This window comes from Neodiprion fabricii, chromosome 3, assembly GCF_021155785.1.
Source record: "Neodiprion fabricii isolate iyNeoFabr1 chromosome 3, iyNeoFabr1.1, whole genome shotgun sequence".
Taxonomy (NCBI): Eukaryota; Metazoa; Arthropoda; class Insecta; order Hymenoptera; family Diprionidae; genus Neodiprion; species Neodiprion fabricii.
The window spans coordinates 23,808,662-23,828,755 of NC_060241.1; the positions used below are offsets into that span (position 1 = coordinate 23,808,662).

The window sequence follows — 20,094 nt, forward strand, 5'->3', positions numbered from 1 at the left end:
CTATACTCGGGTTTTTCAAACACAAGGGGACCGTCAAAATTTCTGTAAAAATCTACTAGAATTGATCGAGAAACTCTGGACAATGGAAATGGATCCGAAAGGCCTTGCGGAAACTGCAGACCGGACATTTTGAGGGAATCTACGATAAAGCCACGTGTCGGTCTAATTGTAAAAGGCGTCTATGTCCATCGCAAAGACGCCCGATTTGTTCACCGTCAAGCTATCTTTCACGATTTTTCCAATATTTACCCGGTGTGCTCAAGTTGTTTAATACCACCGAGTTGTTTATTATCAAACAGAGAAGTGGGCTCGGATTTTTGAGCAGTAACAGGCCGCGGCTTGATGTGCTGGAAAAATGAAACAATGTGTGTGAGAAATTTAACGCCTCGTTCGCAAAGTCAAACAAAACTCTCGGTAGAGGGATAGTTTCGTTCTGCACGAGGCAAACTCATCGTTTATGCAAATATTGTAACCAGCGATGCGGAGGAATAAACGACGTCGATTCCTGTGATCGGTTAACCCAAATTCCAAAATCAAACTGTTGCCGTCAAATTTTTCAACGGCGATACAACCGCCACAATGATATCGTAACGAAAGCTCAACTGGCTCGACTTTTTGGCTTGCAGACGCGTGTGGCTGACTCACTTCTGTCTATTTTTTCCCTCGAACATCACGATTTGCATGGATAATTGTGTGATTTAGGAAGAACGAATTGCCACGGAAAGCTTTATTCATCTACTCTTATAATTTCTCATTTCTAACCATCCGTATGACAGTGGGCACTATATTCTAAAAATGTGGCTTGAAACTGCACAATTTAACGGATTCTTTTCTTAGTATATCAAGTAAATGTTCCGATTTTCATGGCGAAGAGAAACTTGGATTTAGAAACATTTAGATATCCCAATCGTAAGTCAAACTGACGTATAAATCAATTTTCCAGTAGACTGGAGCAAATGACGTGTCAATCCCGACTTCCAAAGATCTAATCCCACGAAAGCGATCTCTTCTCGATCCCTGAGTTGGAGGCCTTGAAGATGATGCAACTGATCGATCCGTTTCTATGCTCTCTTTTGTTTCATCGTAAAAAAGGCGGCAAACCTTACATAACAAATCACGCAAGTAATAAAAATATAGACTTTATTCATTGTCGACGGCCTGCGTGCAGAAGCGCTTGAAACCCATAAGTTTTTAAGGCGTGTATTAGTCTGTTTACAAAATCTACTTATGGCGAAAAATATAAACCGACCCCTCGGCTACCCATTTTTATATATAGCTCTCAGCGTTGATTTGGTTTAAATCTTTAAACGTCAACAGTTTTGAAACCGATTGCAAATTTCAGGTATATACCGATTTGCTTAATATTTTTTTCTGTGAAACCCAGTGAAATTACTAACTACATTAATCACAATGATTGAATAACGAGCTGGTAAGATTGTGACTTTAATACCACGTGTTTTGTTACGTCTGACTAATTTGAGAGCAGCGCGAGGTAAAAAATTTTCGCAGTATCAGATGTGAAAACTTCATCAATGTGGTAATACAATTTGAGTTGTATAAAGCTGAACACTCGTATCAAGGCGAATACAAAACTACAAGACATAATTGACTACGCTGAAATTTAATACAAAGCTCTCGTCATTCAGGCACATAAAATTATGGATTCGTTAATATTATTATAAACCGAACCAATCAATTCGGCATAGTTCAAAATTTTTCTAGTCTGACCGTGTTGAACAAAGCCTCCAAAAATGTTCAAAAATATCTTTCAGGTGAGGTTGAATAAATAAATCGCGAGTTTTTGCGGATCGGAATCGCTGTTGAGTAAAACGACGTGGGCGTAGGTTCGTTATGTCACTGTCACTGTTCGAGCACAGATGGCAATTCATGTACACAAGTAGGCGCCCTCGGGATTCTCTTATATACGCCTTGCGTCGCTAATTGGCTTTTTGAGCCCAATTTATTGCGATTAGAGACGGGTTTTTTTTCACCTGTAATTATAATTCCCATTAGCGTTACACGTGTTGCAGAAACGCAAAATTTAACCGCGAAACGTGGAGCAACAGTTTTCCTTAAAAAACACGGAATGACGCAACCGTTTGATAATTTTTATCGCCTATCTGCGGACTACCGACAACAGTAGGTCTCGTAATAGATTGAATTTCCGCCTTTTGTTCCTCTGATCACTTCAAAGTCTTACGGCGTGCTCGTTCTTCCTTTTTTTCACTGCAAACCCGTTCGAATGGAGTCGAAATGTGGTGATTATTTTTAACCAAGCTAAAATGTGTATTAAGTATAGATTGACGAGTTCACGTCCAAGACTCCGATGCCCGACGTTGTCCGACATATCACGGGTTTATTTTTACACGATATTTCATTACGGGGAATCCTAGCTATTTTAAAGATTTGCCGTGACTAATTAAAGCCGAGAATTTTCAATGCTTCGTTTCGCTATTTGCGCACAGAGATTGAAGGATATTTGTCTCCTTAAGTCAGTGTGACACTAAATTTCTTCAACTGCCAAAAGGGAAAATTAATCCTGGATCTCATACGTAGATTTCCTAAACGCGAGGCTGTCTATAATAATTTGTTTAAATCAGTCTAATTACACCGTATACAAAAATGTGAGGGCGCGAAAAAATTAAGGGTGCAAAATATTTTTGGCACATCCTTTACCTATGAGTTGAGACTTTCACGAAATTCATCAGATATTCTGTGTACGAAAGGCAGGAGTGGGGAAAAAGGCAAGCCAATAAATCAGCATCAAACACATCTTGCAACATCTTAAATAAAAAGTATCTTAAATCCTCGGTCACAATCTAAATACGTGAGTATAAATCGTATGAATCATGCAGGGTAACAGACGCTTCGAATAGAGCATCGACATTAACGAGTAAGCAAATAAACGAATGAATGGAATAACGAACAAAGCCATTTTTGCCTAAATTCATAGATCTTTTTTTTAATCCCAAATGGAATTTTGTGTGACGATGATGCGAACGAAATTTGTGTAACACAAGGTTACTTACATTCTGTGATTCTATCTAATTTTATTTCCACGTGAAAAACCCCAATTTCACATAATTGAAACAATCACGTCTTGCCAATTGACGCAATAAATAAACTGTTCCACATCGTATTTTACGTTTATAATCGGAAATATAACTCTTATTTTTTATTGTTAACGCTGAATACAAGTACCGAAGAAACTGCACGTGCGAAACGCTTCTCCTTCGCATTTTATGATTTTATCGTGATACAAAAAGAAAGATCGACTGAATTCTTTTTTAAAGAAGTTCCTACTTCCATGAACATCTGGTTAGAATACAGTTAACAGACAATAACTGTCGTACGATTCAGTTAATTTTCTAATTATAAAATTACGTTATGGCCAGTATGATGTTAATATGAAATTGAAATATGAATTTCATTTCTCTCGGCAGCTGAAGGCATTAATTGAATTAATTAAGTACCTAAAACAAGCTTTCACTTTAGAATGGCTAGTGCAATTATTCATTGCAAATATACGTATTAGTCATTCAACAGGTATATAACGTACACCTACATTATCATAGAACCACCTGTTACGGAATAAACTTTCGTTTCAAGTTTTTTGACGTTTAATGCAAGCTGAAGATCAAGAAATCCGAAAATAATTCTAATGGAATCCTCTCAGACGAATAAATCCTACAATAAAGAATAGAAGATAAATATACTTGACGATGCCATAATCTATACCCTGGGCAGCTTTTTGTTGTCGGATGCGTTCATGATCAAGTATCGTTATTTCTCGTCCGAAATACACATATATACAGCGAAATTAAGTTTTGGCAACCACCGTGGCAACGCTAGATAAGCGGGCGAAAATACGTTCATTCAATGTGCAGGCGTATTTGCATCCGTCCGAATGGCGTGAATATACGCATATGTCTGTATAATATTGCCACTAGCATTGTACAAAAGGAATTCACAATGCACAGTTGTCAACGTCCTGACGTCAGGCGACAATTTTTCCGAGCCAGAATTCGTACAGAAATAATGTGTGGAAGAAACCGCGAAAAATAACCAAGAACAGCTGTTGCCTTTCAATTTTTGCGTGCAGGATGTTGTCATCCGCTGTGAACTTGGTGAAGCTCGACTTCTCGGCTTCTCGGAAGTGGTTATTGCACGTACGGATACCGCGGCGAAAACCTTGGAGCTTATCTACTCATCAGCCGTGACGCTTTGAATTCAAGGGAAATAATTTTCGTACGATTTTAAACGTCGCTTTTGCTACTACGAACGCCTCACTCGACGATCCAAGAATGTACTTCGACGATTCTGGCAGGAGTGCACGAGTGCATTTAGTCGGATCGCAAAAGATACGCCTGTATTAATCCGAAGCGAAAGTATCGCCTTCGGAATATACGACACGTCTCGCGTACCAAGGTTTTCAATTATGCGGAGATACAGGAAACTTCAAATATTCATTTTTGGCAAGAAGCTTTGCGCATCAGCCGAGGAGAAACGACGTGCAACGGATGAACTTCATCCAACCGAGCGAATGTGTTGCGACTTAAAAATTATCCGTCGGGGAACGTGGACAACTTTTTGGTTCAATTTAAAGGCGTTTTATATTTATTTAACTACCTGCTTCTTTGTTTTCAAGCAAGAGGGAAAATTACAATAATCAAATACGTTGCTCGATTGGTTTTTCATCCAGCTACATAATCTTGAAAAGGTATCAACGGATTTTGTTAATTTTAGTCTGAATCGTCGCCGTTTTTATAAACCACAACTTGATAGATTTTGGACATCATTGGTTGAGTCATTCCTGATTCACCAGCCAAGACGAAAATTCTGTTCACCCGAAAATAACTCGAAAAGAGGATGAAGCCATCCAGATGAACTTTAGTCATTTAGTTTTGCGTTATTTGATTTGGAACTGATTAGACTTCGAGCAAATACCGTGAAGTAAAATTGTTATTTGTCGAGTTACGTGCGAAGACGTATTTGCGAAAACAGCGTGAGGTTTCGAGAGTGATCTCTTCAGGCTATTTAGTTTTCCTGCTTGTTCTATTTTAAGAAGAGATTCTGTCAATGAAGGATATATTGCAGGTATAGTTTGGTAAAAAAGTACTAAGACCAAGAGATCTCAATGCAGTTAATCAACTAAAATTTCATTCAACAATAAATCCACAATATCAACTAACAAAATCTGGTTATTAACAACTTAAGATCGCCCAAACCGTTTCCCGGCTCCGGTTGCAGAAAATTTCTATCCTTCATTCTATCTATCATCACCATGATAACTGAGTTCTTAAAAAATCGTGCAACATGATTTTTTTCTAGCTGGTAATTCAATGAATAATACACGGTAAGCACCGTCATATGAGGATTGTAAGCTCTACAAATTATGATCTATAAACTTGGTTAAACCCGATACGATCGATCTATAGAGGACATCAATAAATGTACCTAATATATATACATCTTTATAATAGCTAAAATTTCAATAAAATTCAATTTTCTAATACTTTTCGTGCTATATGGGGGCCACCGTTTTGATCGACTTAACCAATTCAACCAGCAATTCATTCTTACGTCAGAATCCTTCAGCACAAACAAATAAATACATCCGCTCAAGTTTAAGTCGATCGACTTTAGTCAAGGCTACGAAACCTTGGTTCTGTTATAATTCCTTAAATTTTGCGCTTTTTCGCACGGAATGTGCACTCGATCGATCCCTAATTGCGAGCTTCAGAGGATCGTGAAGCTTCGCGAAGAAGAAACGCGACTCGATCTATCGTGGCGGGCGACTTCAGCGTCTGACGACGGACGGTTACGCCACTTGACGCCAAGTGGAAGAATCCCTGCTCGGTCAGGCACCCGAGAGGTTTATCCACTTGGTCGAGCAGGCGAGGAGACAAACGGTAATCGGGCCGTTTTCCGGCTGGGATTTTTGTGACCCAAGTACATGTCAACCCTGCACGTTGCGTAATTCGGCACATTACACGTGCCAAGAGAGTTGAAACGATTTCACGTCTGAGAGTAAGTATACGAGAGGTATTTGTCGACTGATTTGATTTATGGAAAAGTTTTCCAACATCCGGCAGAGTGGTATTTTATTATTCATAATAATTAAGAAAAACGCTTTGAGACACTTGGGAAGTCTCAGTTATTGTTCGAATTTTGAGCTTCATCTAAATTTCCGGCTTGGCTCGATATCCCGCCAAGTTCGCCACTTTACTACCGCGACTACACCGTAAATCCATTAGGATAGAGCTACGTTTATACCTGTACCTCGAAAAATCGTTGTAAACGTATTACTGAACATATTTGCGGAACCTAAATCAGTTGAATACTGCAAGCACACAGTAAAGCAGATAATTTCTGCTCCGAAAATAAATGTTCACTCAAAGCGTTACTTCGTAACATCAAGAATTTCTAAAATGATAGCAACTTTTTCTGGCAGTTGAAATTGCGATTTCGGCACACGATATTCTCTTCGCATAAAAATCTCGTTTCTTGCATTTCTACCGTTAGCAAACATGACCAAAATTTCACTGCAAATGTACCTAATTCTACGAATTTAATTCGAAAATTAGTTTTACTGAAAATGACCCTTTAAAACCGTATTTTTCTTGCAATAAAAATACTTTCGAAAATCGGATTTTCTAGTTTCTTGTCGCCGACTGACTTTCGGCTAAGACAGCTCATCATCAGGAGAGTTGTAATTTTAATTGATTAATGTTAAATATAATAACACGAATTGCCAAAATCCTGAGAATCTGAAAAATCGCAAATAAGCGAAAATTGAGGTCATATGCACACTTTACAACATATTACAAATCTTAGGTAACACGCATTGTTTATTGAGCAATGAGTGAACCGTGTCATTGCGGTGTAAATCGTTGTTACGATTTGCAAGATTTCATTCATTCAAAGCAGCTGCATTATATGTTCTACAATTTCGACACACCAAGCTGCATTATCTCAGATCCCACTAATATAACTAATATAAGTGGCTGATTCGATTAGTTTCCGTGTGACGCAGGATTACCTGGTGTACACTGTAAGCCATTTTCACTGCGCGCTATGCTGAATATCAAAGAGAGAAATATCAACCCTGGCAGAAACACTGTAATTAATTGAGCATTGCGACGCCTGTCGCGAAAACGAAACGCTGGAGGGTCGCCATAATTCATAACGATTCACATTCGTCAGTGCAGCGACGAGCATAAAATCGTTCTCGAAAATTCTCAAACTATTATTATTACGATTCTCTCAACGAGAATTTAATCGCTGATTGTGAGCTTTGTGCTTTCGAATGAGTTGGTGTATAAAAAAAAGTATACCTCAACGCTTTGATGCAAAGGTTCAGCCTGACTTCTGATTCGATTTGATTACGCTCGCAGGGTTGTTGCCGGGATTACAAATTTTCTCAATCCAAGTGTCTTTCGATCTCGTTAAGACTGAGCGATCGCTGTTCTTCGAATCTAATACCGATCTCGCTTTGATTCGATAACAAAAAAAAAAAGGTAAGTAAGCCTTCGATTCTCTACAGGCAGTTTAACCGATGCTGCAGTTTGACGATATTCGCTCTGTGGTGCTGGAATATATAGGATTGGGAAACTAATTTTAAGCACCACCAAAAAACGATCACCCATGGCCGCGTTTCCCGGTGAGCTTGACACTTGCTGCACCGACGACGGCGTGCATTTACGATTTGAATCTCTATTTATCGCGAGGCTTGGGCATGGTCGGTAGGTATAGCCGACCTTGCGGAAAGATGGGCCTGGCAACCGTCCTAGCGAATCGTCGGCGAGGTGCGCATTCTCACGACTGCTTTATGCAAGCTATTCATAGCCGATATCTCATAATGGAAATCTCGCAGGTATGCGGTTCCCGAAAGGACCCGATGACAGCTGAACGATCGGAATCCGCGTAGCTATGCAAGCGTTTAATGCAGTCGTGCAGTCGGCGCTCGTGATTTTAAATAACAATCTCCGATTCGGCTAGGTAGGTGATTGGGAGGAATAGAGGAAATCATCGCTGAGACAAACGCGTGCAAGTGTAATAAGACGAGGGTCAAATTATATGTGTGACCAGCCAAGTTATCAGTCACGTCGAAAAAATACCGGAGTAAATAAGCGTGGAGAATATTTTTCAACGCAGATAATAAAAATAAGGAATAGATTATAAACCAAATCGAGTTTAACAGCTCATTTAGTCCCCGCGCCAAGACTTTTTTCACGTATACAATGGAAAGCCTACGAATTCTTGTTCTTCGATTTTAGAACGTGAAAAACACGATCGTTAGTTATATTGAAATAATATATGCTCGATCGATTGAATATTTCCACGATAAAATATCACGTGCGACAAGTACACGTTTTTGATGCGACAGAAGTGTAACGCTGTTTGATACGAAAAGCTAATGGACGAATTCCGTCCTAGTACATCCCGTCTCTTCTGTATTTATTTAACAACGATGACAAGGTTCGTCATCATACGGCTTGCTTAGTATCGCGTATACGTAGTGGGTATTAAAATATCGCGAAGCCAAAGGACGTTTGCGTACGAAAGCTCCTTGGATTCTGAAAATAAACTGGCGTGCCGATTATAGGCGGGACTGTCATGGGGATGGTTATAGGCGCATCGGGTAAATATTGCATGGAAAATCGAGTGCTCGGTGTAGGTACGACTCGTCATCTCGAACACGGCTGCGCAAGATTATAGCTGTGTATGATTTTAGCAATATAAAATCACCAACATCTGCCAGGGTAAACGTACGATGAACGTTTCAAGATGTGAATTTGACGCGATCGCGGGAGCTCAATGCCGTCGTATAGGTATCGAAACAATTTTCGATGCGAGGCAGCCGTTTAATGGCGCGGAAAAGTGGATACTGACTCGCGGGTTTATATTTCCGTCGTTTCGATTTTATTCCTCGTTTCATGCCTTTTATACGTGTTTAGCAAAATTGTAGTTGGGACCAAAGATTAGACGGCAAGATGTATCAAGGGGATCATCGATGTAGACTTGCGAAACGTGTAAGCCAGACGTGAATTTGCGTATTCTGCAAAGTGAAATCTTGTGGGAACATAAATAAACCGTTTTTCCTGCGAGAATAACATTTTTACATCGTGCAATGTTGAAATCCCTATCCCCGCGATGCCTGAATACCAACTAATGAGAAGAAACCAGAATGTTTTTGATTTTTACTGCGTTCGAAATTTCAGAGATATCAAATAAAATGTAAAACGCGCTGAGCGGGGCTGTCAAAATTCAATAATAAAGCTGTCGACGCACCTTCGGCGATCCAAAAAATCGCGCACGATTCGACGAATGAAAAATGAAGAGTTGGACGTGAGAAACTCACATTCGTAGACGATAGTAGCAGGATTGTTGTCAATACGTACCTGAAACATAAAAATTAAGAACAATTGTTACAAGTTAGCAAGCTGAAAAATTCTTCGGTATTTTAAGATATGGTTGATCTTATAGATTGAGTGATCGAGACAAATTTTATCGAATGTGGTATCAGCGACGAGCTCATCCTGCACGTGCCAAAGATCAACGACGAGAAAAGATGTGGAATCATATCTGTGGAAATACACAGCAGCCAGGGAGAGGCTTAGAGGCCACCAGACGCGGCATAGCTGCCGCGAAGACGTGTGAATCAACATATTATTTTAGAATCTGGTTGGTAGAATTCTTTGTTGTATCCGTTCTGCACGATGAAAATCCACTTGCCCCGTGTGGCAGCGCTTTTGCCAATGGCAATGTCTCAGCTTTTAGCTTCTATTTATCGGAAAACTCGTACCGCCTGACATTACCTTATTAAACTAACCTGACCTGACCTAGTTTACAACACCCACGTGTCTGGTCACGACCGCATGTCTGCATGACGTTTAGAAAAACAAAAAATCCCCGAATTGTTACCTGGACTGGGCCTGTAAGTACCGAAGGGATATTTTTGGGAAATTGTCAACTAAGCTCAGTGCTTTTTTCTACCAAACGAATAAGACTTTTACTCGTCGAGAACGGCACTAGATCATATTACAGTGTCGATGTTGGCCCATGTTTTATGCGCCGAATCTTTGCCAGTTAGGGAGTGTGGATGATGTTTTGAAAAACTTAACAAGCAACAACGTCGCACTGTAATCGGATTTTTGAGTAATACAAAGTCAAGCCGCGTCTTCGAATGATTCTGGGATATTAAAGCTGTACTTAAACTTGTGCTAAACCAGCTGGAGGTTTCCTGACGCATTGATTATAGCACTTAACGCAGGGGCGAGTTTGTTTGGAATCGCTTCAAGCTGCCTGGTTCTGCTTCGTAACGAAAGGCCAAACAACAATTTCATATTCCAACATTCGCTTCCGCTTGTCGCAAACATGAAATGGATCAGGAGCAAGCTTAACAACGTCTAAAACTGGTCAAGTCAAGCCGAGAAGTTTGAATTTAGAAGAATTTCCAGGCCAAAAATTACAAGGATGACGTCTTTCCGTGACGCAAGTTCCGAAACAATAACATAATTTGTTGGCCCAGCACTCGTTACTTCACTCGATACTCTGTTTGGCAACGCGAATGTTGTTGCATCAAGCTCACCTCTCTTCTCGTCGTTGTTTTCGTCGTCGTTCTCGTGGTGCTCATTCGCGTTGTTTTGCTCGATAAATTTTCGTGCGGCGAGTCCCAGTCTTGGAAGACTTCGGTGGTGGCCATGATTGCGACAGTGATGGTTTGAACGATTTTCCCTATTCCTTTCGTATCACTACAACAACGAGTCACACTTTGAAATGTACGAGAACAGCCGAGCCTTTGAACGAACCAACTTTTAACCACACTGTGCGCTTTTTCACTGCGGACTTTTTACAACCGTAACAAATGTCGACAAGTTGTTACAGGTTTAACGGTCACTACGCAGCTCTCGAACGATATTTACAGAAGTCTTCTTGAGGCTTAGCAGCAATCTACAATCTCCTCAACCAGCCCGGTATACGACCGTGAATTTCTTTTCTTTCTTGGTGTCAAACGGTCATCTGACAACCGCACAGAAAGTGTTTCAGAAAAGTGAAGACGCCATGGAACACGGAGGCAGAAATACTCGATTGGTCAAAGGTCAGCGGTAACATCGCCGTGGAAAGTCAAGCCGCGGCACAAGCTCACTGACTAACTCGAGACCCGGTGGAAGAATCCTGGAAAACGGTGAAGCTGTCGGGATTGAAAAGTGGTGGAAGGTGGAAAACGCGGGGAGAAACGGCCGGATGCAAGAACGTGGAAGTTATGCGCAAGCCGAGGAGGACCACGCGCGACTGAGGGCGGCGCTCTCCAAGCGGATCAGCAGAGCTGCGGGCCTCGCTTCCAATTCCAGAAATACGGGGAAATAAATATAATTAGGATAGCGATGGAAAGCTAGTCGCTAGTCGCTAGTCGCTAGTCGCTGCTCCGCGACGTCAGGCCGACGTCGTCCAAGACTTGGCCGAGCATCTACGGAACGCCTTGACATGTAACACTCGCATTCTGCACAACGTACATCAGATGCACGCATTCCATTTTCCCGTGCCTGCCTCGGGCGGACGAAGAAGACGCCGGAACGCGGCTGATTCATGGGACGGTCAGTCGACGCCCACCAGAATTGATTCAGAAAATTTTTACTCTGATTTATGGACCGACGCGATATTTGTAGCCCGTTGACAGCTGGACTGTGAATATCGGTTATATCGGAGCAGAAAATGGATCGCGTACTTTAGAAATATTAGACTGTCTGGATTATCGATACGATTACACACAGACCATTCAATCGTACTGCCCCGAACACGTATAATTCGTCAAGTATTTACCTGGCGGAATTATCTGGTCGTTTGCCTCGGAAACTGCAACGAGTAAACAGTTTTCTTACTCGCTGTTTCACTCTTGGCAATATCCGAGAAGTGTGAAGAATAACTGGAGCATTGACGAAACCGCTACCTGATAAAACTTAGCAGGTTCGGCCAACGTTATTCATCAAGATATGACAATTAGCCTCGGACCATTACTCTAATTTCCCTCGTCTTCAAGTCAAGGAAATATCTATTCGCTCATGAGTTCATTCGCATCCCTTCCGCATCTACTCGCGTTCAGCAATGATCGCGTAGTGCCTGCAAGTTGAACACCAATTAACGCCGGTGCATTCGTTTATAGTGCCTAGCCGCGTCCAGGTTCGCCAAACTATTCGGTCGAACGACGTTGGAATCGGTTTGGACCAGGAAATGAGCAGCCCTCTCTCGAAGCCCGGCGCCCGTCACCCACGCCTCGCAACCTACCACCTGATTTCACACCGTTCCACATTATTTCGCCGATCCATCCAAGATTCCGAGATAAACGAAGACTCTCCAACCTCTGACAGCGGCAGTGAATGACTAATGTCATCAAACAGATACGCCCGCGGAACGAAGCTGAACCACGACAAGAAGTGGCTACACTCGCTGGACATATGTAAGAAAGCACATTCGGGGTTAATTATAACGACGAATCCGTCGCTACACCGCAAAGCTCGCTCAAAAATCGTCGGGACGTTCACTAATGTTCATGCGCTCGTAGAGTCTCCTCCCTGCGGCTGCAGTCGTGTCTCTTTTGCACGCGGATCAAAGAATAGCTGGCCAAAAGTCCGGAGGGCTTCTATCTAAGCACGGCGTGTTTTACAAGGGGGGAAACGAACTGCGGGGAAATGCTTGATTGAGTCTCGTCTCCGGACAATGAGGTGTGAATGAGAGCCACAGCTGTGAACGGGCGAACCTTTTCCCTCTGGAGCGCGTGTCAAACCTTTCGATAAATTATCGCAACCGCGTAAATTCACCCATTTTCTAATGTATGTGTGACGATCTCTTCGGTAAAATGGTGGATAAAAATAGGGGGACGTCTTTGAAGTTGGCGAGCTTCTTGAGCCCCGGATCTCATGGTTGCTAATGACTGGACAGAGATAAATACATCATTCGTCGCTGCTGTCAGCACGTAGTGCGACCAACAACACTTTGCACACTGGTATAGATGCCTAAATGCGCCCGAGTTCACTTTACTAGGTACTTACACATCCTCGTCGCTTCGGCCGATCGGTGTCACACGCATATAATATATCAACTCTGCTCGCGATGGATATTCGGTTGCACAAATGTCCCTTCCTTGTATCTGATTAATTTACAGACGGCGCACCAACTGGACGGGAGAAATATTGAAAGAGGAAAAAATTGCCCCGATTGAGTCTAACGTATAGTCAGCTGGGTGGAATTTTCAAACTTTCAAGACAAATTAACAACAGATGGCACAGCTTCGGTCCGCTAACAAATTATCTCTAGTAAACGAACGCCCTCGGGTCTCTCGGTATTAATGTCTCTTTCTACTATTCAAAAATGTTATAATACTCGACGCGTAACCGTATTTACTGGTTTACATAACGCTAGCAACATTTCATCCGTTGCGTAGTTGAATAACCGACTTTTGATTTTAGGTTACTTGGAGAAGAAAAGTATCGAGTAATCATAACACGGTGTTGCTTCAAAACTTGGGCAATAATTTTTTTTTCACAAGTTTAATTATTTTGAGCAACAGGTTCAATGGATTAAACGAGCGCAAAAAATTGTCGCGTTATGCGCTTTTATCAAAGTGTCATTATCATGCTTACAGAAAACTGTCTACTAAGTGACTTCAGTTTTTCTTCAGTGTATATTTAGAATATCAAGAAGCGCGAGTTATTGTAGACACAGAAATCAATTTTCCTTTCAATTCGTCAGCCGAGTGAAAGGCTTCGGTGGAGGACTGCTATTCATCATCATATAATGGGGTAAAATGACTTTTGAATCATCTGGCTACTAAAAGTTGATATTGGAAAACAAACCGGTACTACTCCTGAAACTACAATAATTTTAGATTCCGATTTTTTTTAAATGGTCAAAGGCTGCAACGATGAATGTTGAATTATAATATTGTCCAACACATTTGTGGCCAAGCCAACCCTTTTTACATGCGCTGTCCAATCAAGTACTATTTGAACGTTTTTGAAGTCGACACAAATGCCGGCAAGTGGATGCGGGTATGTACTCGATACCTCAAAGTTGTTACAAGCCGAACCCTGATGCCACAGGGAAGAGTTGGGCTATTTCAGCTATGATATTACGAGTTACACCGCACCGTGAAAATAGATTCTAACTTGCTGTGAGCACTTAAAGACCGCGTCCGAAGTTTGTAACTCGTATTTTGTGATCCTATACCGCGTTCACGGATAAAACGACCAGCCCTCGCTCAAGTTCGGACGGAGTGGGGTTGAAGTGGAATTAATGAGGCGCGCTAATCAGTATCGTATACTCCGTTATTGTACGTCCTGGTGTAAAATCCACACTCTGTGACTGGAATCGATAGAATAATTTATAAATCGCACTCGCATGTTTTCACTTCTGTAAATCGTCTAACACTGGCCTATATGATTTTTTCACGTATTTATACATTTTATACAAATCAAAACGAAAATAATTTGCTTGTTCATCGGTATTTAATATATTCACCCTTTTTTAAGTGTTTTCAATAAAGTTATACTCAATTGAACAGCAGTTTAATATGGAACACTGTTCATTCTCTAAATGCTTGTCCTTTATTATGTTGTACACTGATAAAATTTGTTCAATAAATTCAAAAATAATTTGATGATTTTCGTCAACGTTAATTATGGATGGTCGCATCTCGTCAACCATTCTATCTGCTGTTTCATCAACTTTCCACGATCTTCCTCCTTTCTCTCGTGTAACGCGCCTTACAGAATTACCTCAATGCTCGACTGTTACCATCTCATTAACTTCTTCGAGTAATGTTGATTTCTAAGTTATTCTACATACGCTTTCATCAACGGCTATAACTTGTCAACGGGATCAAGTTCGCAATGATAAGGAGGCAGTCTGAGTACAATTTTGTTACGTTGATTTGCTTCCTCATCGATTACGTCCTCATTGAAGTTATCATCCAAAGAATCAGCCATTTTTAGGAGCTCACGCTTCAATATTTTCATATCGACAGCATTGTCTCTGCTCAAAGTTTAGGTTTAGTTTCTGCTCAAAGACTCGGTGCAAAGTTTATGCGAGCTGGATCCCTGCCCTCCTACAGCCGGGCCTGGCCAGCTGGATGAAGAGAGGATAAAAGAGCGTTAAGTGGGATCTGACCAAACTGGACGAAATTTAGTCAAGCGCCTGTTCGTTTTTCCCATGAACGCAGTGTAGTTTCGCTGCGTTGACTGTTTTACTCTAAAATCGGTACAGAGCGAAAACTGGCATTTGTCCATTGGCGACTTGGACGACGTAATCACAACATGTGATGTGTCCACGTCGTCGCGAGTACAACAAATAAATGAATGCTTAGCCGCACTAACGAATTATAGAAAATCACTCGGCAGTGTTTGGACTATGCGTCCCTTTTCTAATTCACTTGAAAATGAACCTTTACAGGTGTTTAATCGATAATTATCCAACGCTGTATTCGCTCGTCTTGGCTGAACGAGGTGCAGCTAGATTGAACAAGATTATACGCGCTTATCGATCAACCGTTTTATTACTCAATTGTTGCAAGGTTCATACACTGATAAGATACGATGACCGTGAGTTGCCTTATCTAATAATTTTTTGTACACGGTGTAAGTGTTTACTGTTTTATCAGCGGAATCACTTGTGAGAAAAAAAAAAACAGTTCTTGTAGCAGGTAAATAGTCCGAGAATTTTGAAATCTTAGTCTTAACATCAGATCCGGATTATTTTACATATTCGAATCAGCGGTTGAATTTACATGCGCGAGAGTGACGTTATCGCTGCGAATAAAAAATTCAAGAAAATATCGCACGAGCATAGCTGTTTGTTACTATTTTTCCGCTTCTACGAAGGTTAATACAACTACGGGAATTAAAAGTACGTACAAACGAGACGTGTTAATGCCTATAAATTCGCACACTCGAAATATATATTTGGACCCTCGATGAATCGCAGCGAAGAGGTTTGTGTCCAATCACTTACCGCAGGATCAACAAAGACTGCGATCACGGCTCCAAACAACTCGAATGATTAAAGAGTTTTATTTTTCATCGTTTCCTCTCGTCGATCACAATTCGAATGTTTTTCACCAAGGTTTACAAAGTTTCAAAAGGCACAAGATTCTTCAGACTGTGTCTTTTATTTACAAATTTGATAGAAAAATACGCCATGGTTGAATTTAGGTATATATATATATATATATATATATTACAAAACTGATATGAATATTTTTATGAACCCATTGAATTTGATTGGAGAGATTTAATACATCGAGGTATAATATCTCCCTCATTGTAATTTGAAACGAAGTACGTAGCTACTGTCCCGTGTGATACATGCGTAGTTTAGCTGATGTGTATAAGAAATTCACGCACTCCTTAAAAATGTAGATTATTCATTATAGTAATTATTATAGAATGATCTGATAAACTACAAAATTCGAATACAAGGTTGTGAATTTTATACACATTTAAGATACGAATGCAGCGTCGGGAGATTTCAAACGATAGTATAAATGGTAAGAAATGAATGTCTGTAATCCTCCATCAGCATCAGGGAAATGAAACGTCCAATTTTCACTCTCTACTTACGAAACAAACCGTCCGTCTAGTCTGTGGGACTAGAGTTGGGTGAATACCTCTACACGTACACGCATCAGAGACTCCGCAAGCCGCAGGATGTATAAACTTCATCTCGGTGCCATTATTTTTCGACAAGGTGTATACATATATATATATGTATAATACATATATATGTATAAGCGTTATAAGCAGGAGGAATTTATCGCACAACTAATTGACGCCATTACACGCTCTTCTACAGTTATAATTATGACGCTCGTCAGTTTTGTGAACGCAGAGTGTGCCTGGCAATTGGCGGTGTGATAATTCCTGCGTCATTCCTGTTTCATAGGATGAAAACAGCGATAAAGAAAGATCAGGAGCTTTCGCTTCGGCATTGTTAACGGCCGGTTGGTCTGGAAGGAAATTGACATTCTGCAGTAAGATAAACTCCGAGGAGAACGTTTGCATCAATCACGTGTGTCTCACGGTTACGGAATAAGCATAAAGTCCCCACGGAGTGACTCTAACGGCGACTGCTGCACCGGCTGCGATGCTCGTATTTCGGGGAAACATCGGACAGAGAAAGAAATTATACTTTGACACCTGCTGGCGAAAACTTTTCTATAAATTAATGAAGATACGAGGCAACTTTGTAAGAAAACTATTCGCTCGAAGCAGAGCGAAAGACGGAAGAGGGCTGCAGTTATGTCGGAAGGAAGTGGAAAGTTTTAGACGTTTTCGATTTAATTTATAAACAGACAGATCAATTGCTTTGTATTTTGTCGTAAGAACGAAAATAAAATCATAATACCAATTGGGTAAATTTTTACTTGAAAGTACCTTGTACATAAAATCCAAATTGCATTAGCTTATTGCGATCAGAAAGAAACTGTGATGCGAATTACGTTGTATTTCGCAATTAAGATAATTTACGTTTACCTTTTGTGATTGTAAAAAAAATCAAATACAAATTACATTTGTACATTGTATTCAGTGAATAATTATGTGCGAATACCATTTCTAATTGGTAATTTATTTTAATTTTGGTAATTCATATTTTATGCTTCTCCGATAACCAAATATAAATGTAACTTGTAATTTAATTGAAAAATTACAATTTTGCCCATCACTGATCGGGACTGCCGGTGGGTTTGTTTCGTCTCCTCACTAAATATAATTCGCCCCGCGCGAGGAATAGGCAAGGCTTTCCACCCACCAGCGGAACGGATTTGCGGAACGTGAATTTACGACTGGCTCTTTACGAAGATAAACAGCCGTGCTTAAGTGACCACCGTCTGAAACTTCGGGCAACAAAACACGAAGTGCAAGACCCGTAAAGCGAAATCGAAAAGGCGGATTGCACGACGAAACGAGTTCGAGCAAAACTATAGACGATTTAGGACAACGTATGTACGTACATACGTGCAGCTGGAGAAGCGTGCTATTTCGAGATTGAAGCCTCGCCTCGGTGATAAATCAGATATCGAGTTAGTACTTCGAACTCAGTTATTATTGTTTGGGTTTTGGTGCACTCGAATTTATTTTTGGACGAAGCCGAGCAGTCCAATCAAATCTACGCGTAATATTCTCATGCCTGCAACTGTACAGCAAATGATTTCTTGTATCTCAGCTGGACAATAATATATTTCCAATGTACCTGAGTAAATTTGTTCGAAAATACTCTGTAAGGTTGTTTATTAAAAAAAAAAAAAAAAAAAAAAAAAAAAAAAATAAATAGAATGGAAAAGATGGAAAGCGAGAACTCGCACAATATCCGTATAAAATTCCCACCTAGGTAAATTTACATTTACACGAATACCTACGTTATGAGAATAAAATCATGAGCGAAAGAGTGAAAGGAGCGAGAGTAGGTACATTTAACTTTAATAGTCTGAAGTGAAAGTCAACTTAAATTTAATTAGATAATACACTCGTTTTCGGCAACGGTGGAAATATTTCCAAGACGAGAATCGGAAAGATTCAAGAGTGACCGTAAAACTCTTTGAGGCTTGAACTGAACGGCAACTTCGCGAGAGTTGCAATTTAATTTTTTGCATTTCAGCAGTGCAAGACTCGGTAGACTATTAAGGAGTTCGTACACCTTGAGCGACTGTGATCTGTAATATTAACTAGAGTAAGAATCACACTGGATGCATTATCGCACGCTTTCTCAACTAACCCAATTGCAACGCTATAATTTGCAACCGTGCAAGCACATCTCGTTTTCGGAGTCACCTTTTGCCACGCTTTGTACCTAGAGCGTAACTTCGACAAATTTTCAAATGATTGATGTTCACTGAGTATTTCATTGCCTGCAAAGTTAGTCCAGATCATAACGGACTATAAGTATACCTATATTCTAACGATAAATAGGAAATAACCTCGAGTGCATGAAATCGGTCCAATGAATCGGACAGGAAAACTGATTGGAAGGAAATCTGCGATGCGATTTATCGAGGCGGAAAATCTGCAATCTCGTCGTCTCGTGTGACGAGTTTGGAAAATGATCGGACGTGCCACGAGTGCTTAATGCGGGAAAGCTCAAAGTCCGCAGCATCGCGAGGATTAGCGAAAGATGGGAAAAGACAGCTGCGGTGGAACGGTTAAGCGACGAACTGCAACGATCGTTCAACTCTCATCTTCCAAGAAAAGATTTACTAGTGAGAAATAGACCGCATGGGTATAATATAAGTCTGCGACGGCATTTCGGCGCATGAAATAGCGCCAATGAGAGTACGCGGTGAAGAATATCGCAGATGCGCAAATCCGAGACATCAGTCTTCTTTGTTTGCAGGAAAATATATACTCGGGACCATGTACAGGTTCCACTTTGTCTCTGGCTCCGATTGAATTAATCTGCTCGGAAATTTGACAACGATGACAGAATTGCCCGATTTTGGCCGGTGTTGGTTCACTAGCTGCCAGCTGCAGGTTTTGTCGCATTTCAATCCATCAGGATTTAACAGGGATTGTTCGAAGCCCTGCTTCCAATCCCGAAGTCAGTGACCGTATAATAATGCTTCATTTTTTATCCACGATAGTTACGAATTACCTAGGATCTTTATACGGACGTATAAGTTATTGCACATCTGTGTAAAAGCTGTGCTATTATTCCTCTGCAGAAGCCAAAAGATCTACAAGCTCTGCTATTGCACCCCTGTGTTTACGCCTGCTTTTTACGCCGAATTTGTTTTTCACTGAACAGTATTGCCTGCAAGCTTCATTGCAAATCATTAAACACACGATTTTCTTGCAAATAGTACGTTTATTTTCACAGCAGTATCGTAATAATAAGTATATCAGAGGTGTTATTCTGAAGAAATTGAAAATTCAGAATGTAGATCATAAACTAATTGACGAGCCTCTCTTCTACTCATTAATATTACTACAAATGAAGTAAGCATTAGGTCAAGATGAAATTAGTTTCATGTTTGTAATAATTTAATATTTTTTTCGACATCATTTCTAAATTGAGTCATCAAAAAGTTTATACAATTAACGAGCA

General features: G+C 40.6%; 1 protein-coding gene across 8 annotated transcripts in view; it reads right to left on the reverse strand.

Moving 5' to 3' along the window:
- LOC124178612 (tropomodulin) overlaps window positions 1–20,094 on the reverse strand; it is a 73,478-nt gene that overhangs the window by 35,027 nt on the left and 18,357 nt on the right. The window contains exon 1 of one of the 8 annotated variants that reach the window (XM_046562087.1): window positions 10,595–11,276. The exons of the other annotated variants lie outside the window; for them this stretch is intronic. Within the exon in view, the coding sequence (XP_046418043.1) occupies window positions 10,595–10,708 (114 nt within the window). The 5' untranslated portion in view covers window positions 10,709–11,276. Of the gene's footprint in view, window positions 1–10,594; window positions 11,277–20,094 lie in introns of those variants that run through there. 8 annotated transcript variants of the gene reach the window in all.